Here is an 18,256-nt window from a genome sequence, read left to right on the forward strand (position 1 = left end):
CCATGCACAATTAAATGACACTTACAATTGACAGAAATGTTAAGTTTTACAGAAGTTCTAACTTATTGTTTAAATATTGTTGGAACAGCTAATTAATTATACACATCTGTTATTTAGGTTGGTTGCTTTGACCAAAAAGGGTGTTTTATAGGTATGCCAATTACTGTGGACACTTTATCATATGTCTGCATCCATATCCTCATAAAGTACATATACAAATAAATATTTGAGAAAAGTGTAAATGTTAGACGTTAAAAATAATAAATAGAAAAATAGTTTGGAATGCCAAGACTTTGATACATATCTACAAAGATTTCACTTAATCATAGAATCAGAGTGTTTATTAAGCAATTCAAATTTGCTTTCAACACTGCATCAACAAAATTATACAACCAAATAAATATGCACATGACAAAGAATTTGGTTTCTCTCTGTTTAAGTAATGGCAGTGTACGTGTGTCAGAGTGCTAGGAATTGTTTAAAATCATTTTTGTGAGTTTATATGAAAATTTTGATTTGATATGCTATCAGCTGAAATTTCTTCTGTCACCCTGTAAATGTCCTGCATTATTCATGTAATTGTTGATCATTAAGGGTATGCATTTCTCACACTGTAATATGGATATTCATTTAACAATTTAAATGAATTTTGATCCTCTGTGATAAGAGTGCTTGGGCTGAAAGTATTGAATTGAAGCATATAAGTAAAAAAAATGTGGATTATGTGCCCCCTTTTTTTTCGGGGGGGGGTAATTTAAGCAATAGATAAATATAACAAAGTGATTATCATTTTCTTGTAATGGCAGTTTGCTTTTTTGGTAAATAAATCAATAAAGATTTTAATATTGCATGGCACATAATGGTGATTAAGTACTTTCATAGATTCTTGTAACGTGACTTATTGTGATAAGGTCTATTTATCTAATATATAGATATATAGAGAATATTTTTGAAAAATTGCTGTAGATGTGTAAGGTTATATTTTAGAAAATATTTTACCATCATTGATCTTCAAATGCAGGTTTTTAGACACAATTTTATGAATTTCTTACTTTAAAACTCAGGAACATAGCGTCAGCCCCACCACGTCGTCCTAAAACTCCACGTGTCAGTGTGGAGACAAAGAATAAGGACAACACTGTGACTAATAACAAGAAGAACAACCTCAAGTCAGGTCAGTATTGGGCTGGGTAAACATATATTTGCTCTTATACATTAATGTAATGGGTTAAAATGTTGATAAGTACATTTCAAATAGTCTTATTTGTATTTGGCAAATATTTTAGTATAATTATGTTAATGGTGAAAAGTATTCAGTGTATTAAAATATTTGTTCAGGTCTTGTGAATGCAATTATTTAATTGACTGTCAGAAAGTGATATGATCCAGATTATTTTGACATGTGAAATATCTTGAATTATTGAAGCTGAGCTTTTTGAGACATTTGTATGAAAGTGTCAGGGATATCCAAATCTTTTTATGATTTCTGTATGAATAATGGTAAGCTACTAAATAATATACTGGATTCATTATCAATTAGCAAAATCCTAGATGTGAATGTTATCTCACAAAAACATGCATGGAATCATAGAGCTGAACACTCTTAAATTGCTTTATGGCGTACAACGTTCAACATATTTTATGTTAAATTTTAATAATACAATTGCTGAATAGATTGTAAACAAATGATACTGTGATTTGGAAGTAAATGATAAAAACTTAACCATTTAATGGATGATATTTGACTGAGCCTTTATACTTTTTGATTTGAAGTAATAAAACGTAAATGTGAATTTGGTCAACTCAAAGATTTATATACAAGTACTTTCTCATGTATAACCCTGATCCTATATCTATGATTACAATTGTTGAATCTATCAGTGACCTCATTTTCTTGCCTTTTGACATCTTATCCTACCAAAAAAAAAATGAATTTGACTGTGACCTCATTTTAGTTGAAGTTCAAGGTCGTCCCCTGACCTCTGTGTCTCAGAGACAACGGACCCATTCTTCCATTCAGTTATCTACCTCAAACAAACGACCAAAAACTACAGGTAAACAAACTTGATGAGGAAATGTTTAATACTTTAAGCTGGCTTTTTTTAAATAATTGATTATAATTATTATCAAGGCAATCAATTGAAAAAATCGTGAGCTTTTTTTACTAGGAAAATTATAAGACAGTTATTGTATATTATATAATAATATATATATATATTATTATATTATATATATCACTATACATTTTACACGTTAACATAATAGAATTATAATAATCGAATATGCATTCCAAAGGTAACATCAAATCCACCAAGTCAAGCCATGAGAACTTCATGATAGTTCATTCTGACCGGGAGCTCCTAGAGACCCGACGTTCCTACCAGAGCCTAACCAACAAAATACACCAGCACTGGGAACCGGAAAACCACGACCTCAACACGGGAACCTACCAGCGGGGCAAGAAACCACCCGGGATACCTAGTGTTGACTCCTGGCTCACTTTCAGTGGGTCCCAGGCCAACGAATCTAACGGGGTGGTTGATGCTTTTGCAGGTATTTGTTTCATTTTTGTGTGCCAACAGGTTCTTTATGTTTGTGTTACTGCTTTGTGATTGTTTATCCCAAATAAGAGTGCATGATCTGGCTATTTTCTTGTTACATTTTCATTAAGCTTTACCCACATAAAAAGCTGTTTAAACATAAAATCGATTGTCATAAAGGATTGCATGCATGTTTTGTTTTTTGTAATATCCCAGAAGTTATTCAGAATCATTTCCTTCTTATATCTTTCAATGTCTTTGCTGCCACATGTTGTGCATTTTTCATTAGATCCACTAAATATATATAATGTTTCTTTAATTCTTTTTTATTATTGTATTTGATTGCTATTTATATTGTTTTATAATTTAATAACAAATCTTCACTTTTAAAATATATATGTAACTGAGAACGTTGGAACCACAAATGATTATACTTGCTTACTAGCACACACAAATTACCAGTGTCCTAAATCTGTAATAATAACAAGATTTTGCTTGTAAATAAGTATAAAATCAGTCAGCTCTAGTCTTTTCATATACAAACAATTGTTAATGCACTCATCTGTTTGTTATTTGATTGATATATGCAAACCCCATAAATAGAGTAAATCTAACACAAAACATGTCATTGTATATTTGCCTAAATGCATGTCTTAATTATAACATTCACTGACATAAAATATTCTAAATATATATATATGTATAGTTTTTGCAATTCTTTACTGCCAAAAAGAACATGGTATTTTTGTAAATAATATTTCCTGTGACAATAACGAAATGCACAATATAAGTTCTAAGAAATGTTCTAATAGAAAATCTTGTAGAGTATGTGTTTGTGTATTTCTTATAAACTTTTTTACAGCATGCACCTGTAATATTAGTTTATGTAAGGCATGCCCTGTCAAGTGATCCTTAATACTTCTATTAGAGCCGCACTATGGACAATCCTTCTGCTTAATTCAGTATTATGTGGTTCTTGTAAGGCATGCACTAAGGAATATCCTGTCACAATATTCATCAAATATAATTATTGTATAGAATTCTAAAACAAACATCTTTCTTTAATATTCAGTGCATGCAATTCTTGTAGTGAATGTCGTAAAGAATACAGCAATATTAATTAGTATATGTAATTCTTGTTTAACATACACTAAAAAATTCCCTGCTACAGAAATCAATATATATATATTTTGTGAAGTATGCATATGAAAATTCCTATCCACATGACTCAGTATATATAATTTGTGAAGAGTATGAAGTAAGAAATTTAGTACATGTAATTATTGTATTGCATGCACTAAGGTATTGTCTGTAATAGTATTTGGTATATGTAATTTTTGTATAGAGTGCACTAAGAAAATCCCTGTCAAATCATTTAGTATATGTAATTAATGTAAAACATGCAATAAGGAATTCCCCTCCACAGAAATTAGTGAATGTAATTGTGTAGAATATGCTCATAGAAATTCCCTGCCACATTATCCGTTTATGTAAATCCTGTAGAGTATGCACTAAGGAATTCCTTGTCATGTTATTCAGTATATGTAATAATTGTAGAGCATGTGCTTGAACAATTTTTGGAGGACTCGGACGACAGTTCTGTTGATGAAATGAAAGGTTCGAAGTCTTTACCTGGTCTATGTAGCTATGTGTTGGGCTTATCTTAAAGGGGCATATGTTTGATTTGAAGAAATTTTAATTTTGAAATTTATTTCAGAATGCTTAACTTTTGATACTGAAGGTTTAACAACTTTGGAGTTTAATCTTGAGTGGCAGTATTTTTGGTACTTTGATTTTCTCTTCTTATGTATTTCATTTATGTAAGACGGTGATTTGTAGGCATCATTATTTCTGTTATGTTTCTATTTCATCTTTTATTCATGCTCTTGATTTTTAGCTCGACTATTATATATGAAATATATATAGAGGAGCTATCCTACTCACCCCGGCGTCGGCGTTTCTGTTTCCGTGCAAATGTTAAAGTTTTCGTACTACCCCAATTATTTTCATTGTCCCTTGACATATTGCTTTCATATTTTGCATACTTGTTTACCAACATGACCCCAACCTATAAACAAGAGCAGACAACTCTATCAAGCATTTTGTCATAATTATGGCCCCTTTTCCACTTAAAATATGCAGCAAATGTTAAAGTTTGCGTACTACCCCTAATATTTTCAATGTCCCTTGACATATTTCTTTCATATTTTGCATACTTGTTTACCATCATGACCCCAACATATAAACAAGAGCATACAACTGTATCAAGCATTTTGACAGAATTATTGCCCCTTTTATACTTAGAATATGCATATTATTGATAAATCTATGTTAAACTTTGCGTATTACCTCAAATATTTCCTATATCCTTTGACATATTGCTTTTATATTTTGCATACTTGTTTACCAACATGACCCCAACCTATAAAGAAGAGCAGACAACTCTATCAAGCATTTTGTCATAATTATAGCCCCTTTTCCACTTAGAATATGCAGCAAATGTTAAAGTTTGCGTACTACCCCAAATATTTTCAATGTCCCTTGACATATTACTTTAATATTTTGCATACTTGTTTACCATCATGACCCCAACCTATAAACAAGAGCATACAAATGTATCAAGCATTTTAACATCATTATTGCCCCTTTTATACTTAGAATATGCATAATATTGATAAATCTATGTTAAACTTTGCGTACTACCCCAAATATTTCCTATATCCTTTGACATATTGCTTTTATATTTTGCGTAATTGTTTACCAACATGACCCCAACCTATAAACAAGAGCAGACCACTGTATCAAGCATTTTGACATAATTATGGCCCCTTTTACACTTAGATAATTGAACATTTTGCTTAAATTGCCATAACTTCTTTATTTATGATCACATTTTATTATTACTTTGCAAAACAACACTTACCTGAATACCACAATGGATTCCACCCAAACAATACCCCACGCCCCTACCCAGAATCCCCCACCTCCAACCCCCCCCCCAATTATTATTTTTTAAACATCATCTAATAAATCACCACACACCACAGTATACCCCCTCTCACCCCCCTACCCCCCCCCCCCCCAAACCTCCCCACCCCCCACCCCCCACCCCATTTTTTTTAACATTTAATAAATTACCCCACCCCACATTATACCCCCCTCCCACCCCCCCTTACCCCCCCCCCCCCCCCCCAAAAAAAAAAAAATTAAAAAAATTTGTCCTTTTTTTATTTTTGAAAGATCGTCTTATAAATGACCACACCCCACATTATACCCCCTCTCAACTCTTTTTTTTTTGAAAGATCGACTAATGAATTATTGAATATGAACAATTTCCCCATGATGGCTTACGTTATACTGTCAAGCACTTGATTAGTCGAGCGTTGCTGTTTACTTGCTGTTTTTGGAAAGTGATGAACTTATAACATTTTATTTTTCTGCATCAATTGATCAAATATTAAAAAATGGTTTGAATAATTGTTTGAATATATAATTATACAATTATATTAGACTTGACAGTTTAAGTGCTGTAGATTTTAAAAATAGATTGCTTTTTGGTCATCATTTGTGTTTCATGGAAATTAAAATCACTTTTGTGGTCAAAATACTGGTTATTGAAAGCAAAACATGTTCATGAACTGGTTTTTTGTTATCTTAAGCTTCCATTCATTTTTTCGCACACACTATGCCTCTTTAAGAGCTGCATGCTTCCTAGTATGGTATATCTTTTGGGTCCAAAGTGAACAAAATGAAGAAAACTTTTAACCCAAAAGGTACATCATATCCTGTATATGCTAGCAATAGTAACTTACATGCTGCTTAATGTTTAACCTGCTTAAATAGCTGCATCATGTTAGAGCAAATTTAGAATTCTGCTTTCTAAATGACTTTTGTTAAGCCCATTGCATCTACTGATGCAGGAGGTATATATACACTGTAAATCCAATATTAAACTCTCTGTTATAACACAGGCGGGTCTTGGCTTCTGTTTTTCTCTTACTTTCCATTTTGGTCTGGAGGTTTTCTTGAAATTTAAATATGGAGGTGCCCATAGTGCTGATTGCATTATAGCGATTGGCCCGTCAGAGAGTTTGTCTGTACGAGCTTCACAGAAGATAACACATTTTGTCTAACATAAGTAATGTTGCATACAGAGCTTTGATACATGCATTGACGGTTTATTTGAGCACTTTCAACACACCCAGATCACCCTTTGCTAATTTTGACATTGACCTATACAGAAGGATTTAATTCATGGAATATGCAAATGACATGTGTCATCTAATATTAATATGCCTGCCACAAACCATAGTTAGTTGTACTTTGCATGGATGTTATCTTTAAACGCTCAACACATCCACATCACCTGACCTTAGTTTTATCTTGACATTGACCTACATTTAGACTCATTCAGAATGTGAAAATCTTTATATACCCAAATTGACAGTTTGTGTAACATAATTATTGTTTGCAGAAAACCTTTCATGCTTCCGTTCCACGCTCAGCACTTCTATCAACTCACTTATTTTCACCTTGACATTGACCCTTGTTGTTTACTAAGACTTCAAACAGACCATTTAATCAATTTTTACAAGGCTTCAGTCATTAGCTTCTGTGTTTATTAAATGCAGAATCATGTCTTTAATAATGCATTACACTTATCCATTCTTTTATATACTTAGGTAATACTGACTAAACTATTATGTGATAAAGATTGGTTTGTAAATTAAAACAAAAATTAGATTTATTAACACTTATTATAAAAATCTTCTTTTTAAAATTAATTAACAAATGTATTGTATGTTTTAATGTTTTTCTTTTACTAACGGTTCAAAATCATGTGAATGTCATTGTTTATAACATTCTTACATTCTAAATACTGATACAATGCTCTATGAATATAAATATACACTTCTTATTATATATATATTAATATATATAAACTTTTACCAACAAAATGTGTGTTATCAGAGACAGGTTAACTTCATTATCTCCAAGTGGCAAGTAGAATTCTAGGCATATAGCTTCATGACATCCGAAGTTTGAAATATGGCAATACAGAAATAGAAGAATACAGTACAAATGTTTATATATTAGTGAATATTACATGACTGTGTGTTCCAATAGGTTTCAATACAAACCATCAGAACATCACAATCCTGAAATATAATATCTTAGATATATACCTTCTTTCAATGATAAACACCATAACAATTCACAACTGCATGAAATGATGTATAAGTTCTGAATATATACACAACATAATATTTTATTGAACAAAGCAAATATTATGCTTTCATGATGTCCATATGATATTTACAACATGTGAAAATGGGGCTTATACCATATGCTGCCAGCATATCAAAAGATCAGCCTGGTCAGTAGAAACCGTGCCCACAATAAATTCACACAAAGTTTCCAGGTCTCATAGGAGACTAGGTAGCTCCTGACCAAACTTGGCGGACGCACAGGCTGGTCTGAAACTACACTGGCCGTATTCGGCATACAATCCATTTTCACTTTATGTTTTTTTGTAGTACATCATTTTGGAGCTTATTACTTGGTAGTGAGGTTTTTAATGCATTGGTATCTTGCATATCATTAATGAACAAATATGTTGTATATTCTTCAGTCAAATAAGATGCTGATTAAGGAAGGTTTTGAAAAATCTATGTATGTCATAATGGCCATTTAACACATATGCATTGTCATATTTTGATGACAGAGATATTAAAATACGCATAACCATGCAACGTTATGATGTATTAAACGAACCACGTGCATAAAGAAGTGATAAATATAAGAACACATGTAAAGGAAACAGTTAAATTATAAAGATGAGAACGATATGAGGTATGTTACCTGTTATGCTGCATCTGATTTTACCTAGTATTTACAGGTCATATGACCACTTATGGATGACAAACTAAATTAAATGCTGCTTTGTTTTAAGATCGGAGAAAAAAACAACTTGAAACTATTAAAGTCACAGATAAGTTGCTTATAAGCTGTAGGTGTTGTGAATCTTTCTTTGCTGTTTCAATAATTTTAAACATATCTATTGACAACCAGCAGTTTTATAGAACTCTAGTTAAACATATTTTTATAAAATTTAATTAAATTACAACAAACAAACCTATGCCCTGTAAACATAAATCCTGGCAATATCTGGCAATGGTTCAGATTTGCTGTGGGAAGATTGAATTCTTTCTTTGTAAGTGAACATTTAACATGGTTATGCTAATCTGGCATTGACTTGATAACAAATAAAATGCCACAGAAGGTGTGTCCTTGCCTTCATTCTTTAGTCCAAGTTTAAACTAATATTGTAGTGATTTTCCACACCTTTCAGATGATTTCTTATAAAAGTTGTATTCAGTTACTTTAAGCTGTTACATTCATAAGAGTATTTAGGTATGGATTACATCATTGTATACCATGGCAAACCTTACATACTTTTTACTCTATTTTTATTTGAATATAACAGTAGGGTAACTATCATTATGTTGATGTTTTTATTTGTTTGTTGTTTATGTTTACATTTATTGGAGGAAAGGGGCATGAGTTTTATGTAGTTAAATTAATTGTATCATTATTACTTTGTTACTGTTTGCTTATTATAAAGGTTATATTACAGTTCTGTTTTGTTACTGTAAAAAATAATCCAGAAATATTATGTCTGCTTAACCATTGTTATGTTGTACACAAAGCACACATTAAATAAAAAAATGTTGATCATGTGATTTAAGGTTTTAACAGGTAAAACAGGTCTAAATCTAACTTGAAAGTAGACCCTAAGGATACATGTATGCCATATTTCATGCACAAAGTTCTACACATTTTGAAAACTAATTCTGATGGGGTCAGATTAAGTTTGATTGCTATCATTCACTCATTTACTCATCAAAATCAGCCGTTTTGAAGTGTCAGTTTGTAGCATACACTACCATTAAAGCTTTCAGTAAACTGTGAATATCTGTATATATTTGATGTTATATGCCTATGATTGTTAGCCGTCTCGGAAACATTGGTCATGACCAATCAAGTGTTGATGTACATACTCATTTCATTCTGTTTTATTAAGCAACAGAGTAATTGCTGATATGTGCTCTCATAGTTATCATTCCCTTTGTTGATTTCAAACACATGTTTGCGTTGGTACATGTATGCTATGATTTTTACCCCCATTTAAATTGTGTAATATTTTAATGATATTTTATGGTATATTCTTCCTAATGGTTGCCTTCTTATAGAAAAGTAAGCCAATTATAAATCTTGCATAAATCTTATGTGTATATCCCCCCCCCCCCCCACGCACACTTACACAGACACTGATTTTCTTGAAGGAAACTATTACACAATACATGTTGCAATACATTCTTTCGCTGATAGACTCCCATCATTTTAGCCCCGCAGACAAAGTAAAGGTGGATAATTGAGGTCAGGCTGTTGTTCAGTTAGTCAGTCCACATAAAATGTTAAAAGTTTCTTAAAGGAACTTTTTCCACATTTTTCAAGCGTTTAAATTGAAACTTCAGTATTTCAACACCATCAAGCAGGACATTGTTTTCATAACCCAGTGATCCACATGTTGCTGAGTTATTTCCCCTTGAATATAGATGACAGAGCGACGCAGGGTAAAAAAACCTGTTTGTGACAAAGTTTTGGTTGTTACCTTGGTTGCACTCCTTGATTGTGACATTGATTTCCTCTGTTTATTGTGAAACTAATTGTCTCCCTTCATGGTGACCCTACTTGCCACCCTTCATTTTTACCCTGGTTGCCTTCTTTCATTGTGATCCTAGTTGCCTCCTTTTTGTGTCACCTTACTATGGTGGTTAGGGGACATATAGGTGTTACTTGCTTGGGCGGTGTCTGCGGCGTCACACTTTTTGAAAAAGGCTCATTACTTCTGTGTCCCTTCAGATATTGCTTTCATATTTGGTAAGCATGTGTATCTGGACAACACCTTTCCATGCGCATAAACTTTTTGACCCCTGTGACCTTGATCTTGAACTTGAGGTCAGTGTTCAGGTTTCAAAATCAGCGACCGCAAATCGAAAAAGGTTCATAACTACTATGTCTTGAGCTTTACTTTAAACATAATTTTTTTTTATTATAGATTCATTCATTTCTTAATAAAACTTTTGCTTATTCAGTATGCTACTAAATAGGCCAAAAAAAAGTTTGATAGTAACAACATTAAGAATTAATGTCCCGTCCCCGATATAATAGTAAACAGTTAACACAGGTATGCTACCATCAGGCAACACATCCAACTCGCGGAGTTCTAGTATTGTTACCCTGCTTTCTTCCCTTCTTTGTAAGGGTTGCCTCCCTTCATTGTTACCCTAGTTGACTTGCTTTATAGCAACCCTGCTTACCTCCCTTCTTTGTGACAATTATGGATTTCTTTTGCAGACCTGGATGCCCAGGGGGAGTACTACAATGTAGAGGGCACTGTGGGGAGTCGTATAGCACAGCAGCTGCAGAAAGGGGACCGCATACGCATCGGTATCAACGGCAACGTGCAAACACATGACCTCAAGGTCAAGAAATGGTGCAAGGAGGAAAGCCCTGTGTGGGTACTCTTCATATGTAGTTGTCTCTTGTGGTTCTCCTGATTTTTAGTTCTTTTCAACATTGTTAAATGAAAATTCTGACAGATTTATTCATATCAAATGCACTATATAAATACTTTTAACAAGCTTTGCTGTGATCCTTATTTTAAGGCATTGACTTAAGTCCCTGTCATAAACATTTTACATTATTTGTTTTCTCGATATGTTTTGAATTCATGAGTCGGTCCATGCCTATGGCTGCAAAATGTAACAATTTCTATGATTTTCATTAACATTTTACGTCTCTTATGGTTATGACATGTTTCGTATAACGCAAGCATGGATAATGCTTCCTACAAAGCTTTGATACTTGTATGAATGTTGTATTTGTACACTATCAACACACCCACACCACCTGACCTCATTTTTATCTGGCAATGACCTACTTTTGACTAATTTGAAAGGTCCGAATTCTTGGTTAACCTCATTGATGTGTTTCATCTAAAATCAATACCACTTGCTACAAACCTTTGATACTAGCTTTGATATGATCTATAAAAGTTCTAAACACTCCTATATCACCTGACCTCATTTTGACATTGACCTACTTTAGACTAATTCAGAAGGACAACATTGTTGGTTAACCAAGAATAGATTGTTTGCTAAACATCAATACTGCTTCCTATAAAGCTAAGATTCTTCCATTTAACACTCAGCACACTCACATCACCTGACCTAAATTTGACCTTGAGCTACTATTTGACTTATTAAAATTTGTCAATTAATAATCATTACAAGGCTTCTGCAGGGGACATCTTTTTAGCGAGGCTGTTTTCTGAGAAAACCCGAAGAATTGTCATAGCCTGCTCGTCGTCCGACGTCGTGCTAAAACCTTTACATTGGCTCTAAAATCAACGTGCTTCCACCTACAACTTTGAAACTTCATATATAGATGCACCTTGATGAGTTCTACACGCCACACACATTTTGGGTCACTAGGTCAAAGGTCAAGGTCACTGTGACCTCTTAAAAAAAATAAAAAAATCTGACAAGCTTTCGCAGCCGAGCGTGGCACCCGTTATGCGGTGCTCTTGTTTATTTAACTTTCCCTTGCAGGAAGCCCCCAGAGGATGTTGAGAATGGTGAGGGCAAGGAAAACATGGCGCGCAACGAGAACCAGATCATACCTCTGTCCTGGGAGGACCAGGTGCAGGCCTCGAACACCAAGATCATCACCCCCCGCCAGCAGGGCACAGAGAAGACTAGAGCTGTAAGCACTTTGACATATGTGGAGGGATTTTTAACTTGGTGCAAAAGTAAACCATCATGAGACAAGATGTAGAATATTACAACTGACCTCAAAGGTCAAGGTCACACATAGACGTCTTCAGACAAATTTGGCCATACAGCAGCCTAAAAATTCATGTATCCACCAAAACTTTGCCATATATTAATTTATTTTGTAATAACTTTACCCAAATACAATTTATCTCCCAATCCAAGGTCAAGGTGACACTCATTCTTCATGCTATTTTTAGTGAATTACCACATATGACAACAATAAGGAAATGGCATTTTGTGTGTAACAACCGTCTCTCTACCTCAAAGGTTGCAAATAGAGGTCAAAAGTCAAGTTTGGCCTTACAAAAGCTTGAACTTTTCTTTCTCTGCCATAACTTTGCCATTTATCAATGGATTTGAACATAAGTAGGCTCAAACACAATTCATTATAAGATGATTTGTCATGTGTTACACTAGTCTCCCTACCTCAAAGGTATTTATTCGTTTTCTTCAAAGGTAAAATTTGGCCATAAAACATCTTTTTCGGACTGTAGCTTTGTCATTCATATTGCTGTTTTAAGATGAATTACCATTGAAGATAACCATTTGAAGATAACCATGAGGACATGGTCAAACATAAAATTTTGCTATAAAACAGCTTGACCAGGGTGTAACTTTTTTGTTCATCATTCAATTTTAAGACAACTAACTGCAGATGACCACCATGAGATGACTAAGTGGTGTGTGTATCACCCTTCTCATAACCTTTAAAGGAACGAGGTCAAAATGAAAAGGTCAAAAGTCAATCTAAGCCATAAACAGCTTGTGTTTGACTTAAGTTGAATTTTTTGACAAAAGTGAAATGTGGGGCATCCATGCCCTATGGATAAATGCTTATCACTTATCAATACCCAGTAAGCAATGCTTATCACACACTTATAACTCTAATACCAACTTGTTTCAGAGTGCAAGTGACACTCATCCGGTGACATTCACCAAGTTGCTCCCTGATGAATCCAGCTCCATATCTATCAAGCTAGGGAAACCCGACACAAAGTTCAAGGTTAAACAACGCAAGAAAAACAAGCCTGGTGTCGATGGACGGCAGCAGGAGAACAAGGTAATGTATTTGATATGTAGTTTTTATCATTTTAGAGTAAGAAGAAATCCTGTGAATGTTCTTTAACTTAATTTGGAAACAAAATATTGGCCAATAAGAATTAAATGTGGCTATAAATGTTTTGTTTTTTAATGCCCCCATCCAAACAGGAGACATGAAGCAAATGTATGTAAGCTATTCTCACTAAATTTTTCACAGATTAGCAGATTAGATTAATGGTCAGATGCTTGTGATAAAAGGATTTGTTTTGCAGAATTATGGCCCTTTTTTTGTTTTACCAATATGAAATGTGCAGTTGACTAAGGCTTGTGCTGTCAATTCTTTAACTTCAGGGTCTGGCTGAAACATTCAAAATTGAATCACCTTAATGTTTAGAAAGGAATATTTGCTGCAAGAATTCTCGGCAGAATTATGACAGTTTGTCCACTATAAATATATGGTCCCAAATTTGTTTTCAATTCCTCTTTAACTATCCCTCGGATCTCTTATCATACTGTCACAGAAGAATTACCTTAATGTGTAGATGGTAGTAAAGAAAGGGATTCTGGCTGTGACAAGTTTTTGGCAGAATTATGGACTAATTCACTATAAAATGAATAGTTCCAAAATTATGTGTATTCTACTTTTCTATCTGCTCCAACTTTCACAGCGAAAGTTGTAGGTTTTGGAAGGTTTTTAGTCTGTGCCCAACCATGCATTTTTATGGCATTAGTGTCTGTGAAAAATTTATAGTTTATTAAGCCCAATATAATTTTAAACTTCCCAAGCTTCCTTATATGCCAATCAAAATTTAAAAATTTATGCAGAAATGGTAATTACGATATGTATTTGATTTCATTTGTATTTATGTTATTCAACTTAATTTCCACTTTCATTTTTTAAAAAGCACTTTATTTCCAAAAGCTTTTTCATAATCAAAGAATATTGCAGACATTTATTAGGCTCTAGGATAGGTGCCCCCTCAAAGATTGTTCACTGGGCGGAGAACTGCCCCCTCACTGTTTTTTATCGGGCGGAGAACTGCCCTCCTGCTGAAAAATGGGCGGAGAAGTGCCCTCCTGTCAGAATTGATGACCCAGAGAAGTGCCCCCTCAATAAAGAAATTTCGCGACGAGTAAAGTCGATATAAAGAGCGAGTATTACAATGACAAAAACGCCAGTAACTTTCTTGCTAATTTGGTTGGAAAGTGAGCGAAATTTCAAAAAAAATATACAAGTAATAAGAGGTATAAAACTGCAAAAAATACCTGCCTCGGCATGGACGTCGCCATATTGATAATCACGTGATTTTCCCCTATGTGAAAAATAAATAAATCCCTTTTTGGTAATAAAAAGTTTTCGTGGCTGAAATATTTGATAATTTCCCCATAATTAAAACAAACAATAAGTATGCAATTTATTACATCCTTATGCAAGCTGAAAACAATAATTTGTTTGTTTGTTTTCACCAATTACGGATTTAGACGGTTCCATATAATAAACCCTTATGCGGCTTTCTTTAAAGGTAACAATAGAAACAATTGTTGTTTGAGTAGCTGTTTGCGGTAAAAAGGTGTGATGATGATGCCCGACATTTCATGCTAATTGAAGTTGACACAGGGGGGGCACTTATCTGCCCCTTGAATTATTGTGAGGGGGCAGATCTCCGCCTACTTAATTCTGACAGGGGGGGCAGTTCTCTGCCCCTACAGATTTGATGGGAGGGCAGTTCTCCGCCCCCTTTAAAATAAGGGGGCAGTTCTCAGGGGGGCACTTCTCCGGATACCCATTTATTAGTCTGTAAAAAAAATACTATGATTCTGAAGTATGGTAATACAACTTGTTAATCTGTACCAGGTTTGGTACACAGATATTTAATATGATGTTTTGTACATTTGTCTTTGTATTTTTTCCCAGGTGACAGTGGTGACCATCGACTCCAGATCAGAAGAAGAGGAGAAAGCAATTGAAAGCCTGACAGTGGACGAGGTCATCAAGCAGAACGTCAGCTCCAGGATCAGTGAGAAACAGAACGGCCACACCGAAGAAGGCGAACGTCTTTCTGTGACCTTCGCTTTAGCAGACCTTGACCCACATAATACACAAGATGCTTTGTACAATGCTGGCAAGAACAGCATTGCTGACTCGCATTCTAGTGTGATGAGTGATTACAAACACCCCAAAGTGAAACCCTCACAGCCCACGTTTAGTTCTAAGACACGAGAAGTGGATTTGGACATAATTGGAACACTGAATGTTCCCAATGGACAGAGACCATTGTCCAGTGAGACTGAACAGCCTATGTTCACTAAAGCACCGTTTATGCCCAGACCTTCGATTGGACGGGCTGGAAGTGCAAGGAGCACGCACAGTGGCATGAAGTCTGCAAAATCACTTACGCAGCGATCGCTTGTGTCAAATTCGTTGATAAACATGAGCAGTCCAAGTTATCGCCAGAATGAGGCTGAGTTTATTCAGATCTCGCATCCAGTGAAAAATCCCAACACCGGACCGCAGAAGAAGCAGTCATCAGAGTTCATGCCGCTCGACTCCTCGCGGTCAATACGAACTGCGTCTGGAATAAGGGATCCCATGCCTTCCCCAGAGCTGACAAACTATGATGATACTCCAATCATCACCAATGAACCCACCGTTCCGATCGTACCAATCAAACCAGCCATCAAGGTTGTAACTCCTGCGTTATCAATAAACATTCCGACTGCAGATTACACGGACTCTGCTATGAGCTCACCGACCAGGAAACAGACAGGCAGCCCTGAGTCGTCCCCCCTGATGAGACGGGCAAATGATATGAGGGACGAACAAATTGAACAGATTACCACACTACTTGTAGATGCTATTATTGGTCCCAATGGGAGACCCGAGTCGTAACACGGATTTTATTCTGCATCTGCTCTATCAAGTTAAGGAATTTGCTGACCCTGCAAGCTTTGATGTGCCAAGTTACTCATGGTGTATTTGTCAGCAATGTGTTTAAAGTTCGCTCCCTATAAGCATCAGCAGAAGCTTTGATATGTTGTGAAACTGTTTGTCCATTCACAATTTTGATAAGCACATTTCGGTACAATTTTGTTTACTTTTGTTTTTCAAGGTTATTGTTTGGAATATTTGCTTACAAAATGCTGCTGTTGGTAAAATGAAAAGCTGTTAAATGTTTTCATATTTTTAACCAGGTTTTCCGAAGGAAAATTAACCAGGTTTTCCGAAGGAAAAAACTGGTTATTAGATTGGCGAATGCGGGCGGGCTGGCTGGCTGGCTGGCGGGCTGGCGGCTGGCTGGCGGGCGGGCGGAACAAGCTTGTCCGGGCCATAACTATGTCGTTCATTGTCAGATTTTAAAATCATTTGGCACATTTGTTCACCATCATTGGACGGTGTGTCGCGCGAAATAATTACGTCGATATCTCCAAGGTCAAGGTCACACTTTGAGTTCAAAGGTCAAAAATGGCCATAAATGAGCTTGTCCTGGCCATAACTATGTCATTCATTGTGAGATTTTAAAATCATTTGGCACATTTGTTCACCATCATGGGACGGTGTGTCGCACGAAAGAATCACGTCAATATCTCCAATGTCAAGGTCGCCACGACTAAAAATAGATTTTTTTTTAAAACAAACTTACAAAGGGGGTTTATTTTGTTTGTTCATTTCAAAAGTTCAGTTTGAGTTTTCTCCCTTTATCAGATTTTTTTTTCACAATGAAAACCTGGTTTTGTGACAATTTTGTCCCTTGTTCAAGATAAAGTGCTGTCTAATGTTCACTATTCATCAAACTAAAGAATCGAACACATTTACTTGTCAGTATTTCCAATAAATTGAGAGCAACATATGTTTTTTATTAATTTCTATACTTATAATAAATGTTCATCAAAAGGTCACCGTGGCGTAGTGGATATGGTGTCCGCCTAGTGACCGGGAGGTCACGGATACATCCCCACTGTTAGAGCGTTCTTTAGATCTCCCCTAGAGACACCAAGTACTGGTTCTAGGCCCAGGAAACGGACTCGATAGTGTTTCAAATAAGCCTTAGGCTTTCTATGCAATCAAGCTCAAATAAATAGGTTTAAACTAAATGTTTATAAATTTTATGTATTCATTTAAAGGCTTTATAAGCCCTTCTTAAAAAATTCAACTGTATGATTGACTATAATAGATATATTTGAAATGTTTAGGCAAAAGAAAGACCTATACCATATTTATATGTATGTAGAATCTCAGAAATAGTCCCTTGGTGCTTAAATGGCAGTAATTATAGTTGTAGTTAGATAGGGCTCGAAGTGTTGTACACATGTCACCTTGCTTTTTTAAGAAAGATGGGTTTTTTTATTTATTTTTTGGATCCTTTCATATTTGGTTTGTTTAAATAATATTACCCAGTAATGAATAACATAGTGTAACATTTATTTTAGCTGATCATGTCTTTAGTGATGATACAATATCACAGGATTACTACTCATGCTTTGCATCACAAAAAGTGATACTGAAGTTACTGAATTAACTTGCTAAACCATATATTTTGGGTAGCATTTTACCTAACAGTGCTCATGGAATTGTGTGATTTATTAATAAAAAGTCCCAATAAAACCTGTTAAGTGTCCATTTGGGACTTGAATGTTATCTTAATTTCAAACAATTTCAACTGGTGTCATATCACAATTTGTTTTACTGTTTAAATTATCTGCAAACATAATATATGTTGACTTAATAGTCACGAGTTGAATTAATGCATTTTGATCAATTAAATGTATTAGAAC

The 18,256-nt window shown here is 34.7% G+C and overlaps 2 protein-coding genes across 10 annotated transcripts in view; one reads left to right on the top strand and one right to left on the bottom strand.

Annotated features, from left to right (window-relative positions):
• Positions 1-17,329, top strand: part of LOC127861481 (uncharacterized) — a 49,522-nt gene extending 32,193 nt beyond the window's left edge. For 5 of the 6 annotated variants that reach the window (XM_052399983.1, XM_052399984.1, XM_052399988.1 and 2 more), the window contains 8 exons: positions 1,065-1,174; positions 1,956-2,054; positions 2,296-2,553; positions 4,098-4,157; positions 10,962-11,121; positions 12,218-12,371; positions 13,347-13,502; positions 15,399-17,329. In XM_052399983.1, the coding sequence (XP_052255943.1) occupies positions 1,065-1,174; positions 1,956-2,054; positions 2,296-2,553; positions 4,098-4,157; positions 10,962-11,121; positions 12,218-12,371; positions 13,347-13,502; positions 15,399-16,373 (1,972 nt within the window). In that variant the 3' untranslated portion in view covers positions 16,374-17,329. The remainder of the gene's footprint in view (positions 1-1,064; positions 1,175-1,955; positions 2,055-2,295; positions 2,554-4,097; positions 4,158-10,961; positions 11,122-12,217; positions 12,372-13,346; positions 13,503-15,398) is intronic. The other variant, XM_052399987.1, reaches the window with a different exon arrangement.
• LOC127861490 (single-stranded DNA-binding protein 3-like) overlaps positions 1-18,256 on the bottom strand; it is a 479,133-nt gene that overhangs the window by 308,481 nt on the left and 152,396 nt on the right. The gene's annotated exons all lie outside the window — the stretch shown is intronic.

This window comes from Dreissena polymorpha, chromosome 16 (assembly GCF_020536995.1).
Source record: "Dreissena polymorpha isolate Duluth1 chromosome 16, UMN_Dpol_1.0, whole genome shotgun sequence".
Classification (NCBI taxonomy): Eukaryota; Metazoa; Mollusca; class Bivalvia; order Myida; family Dreissenidae; genus Dreissena; species Dreissena polymorpha.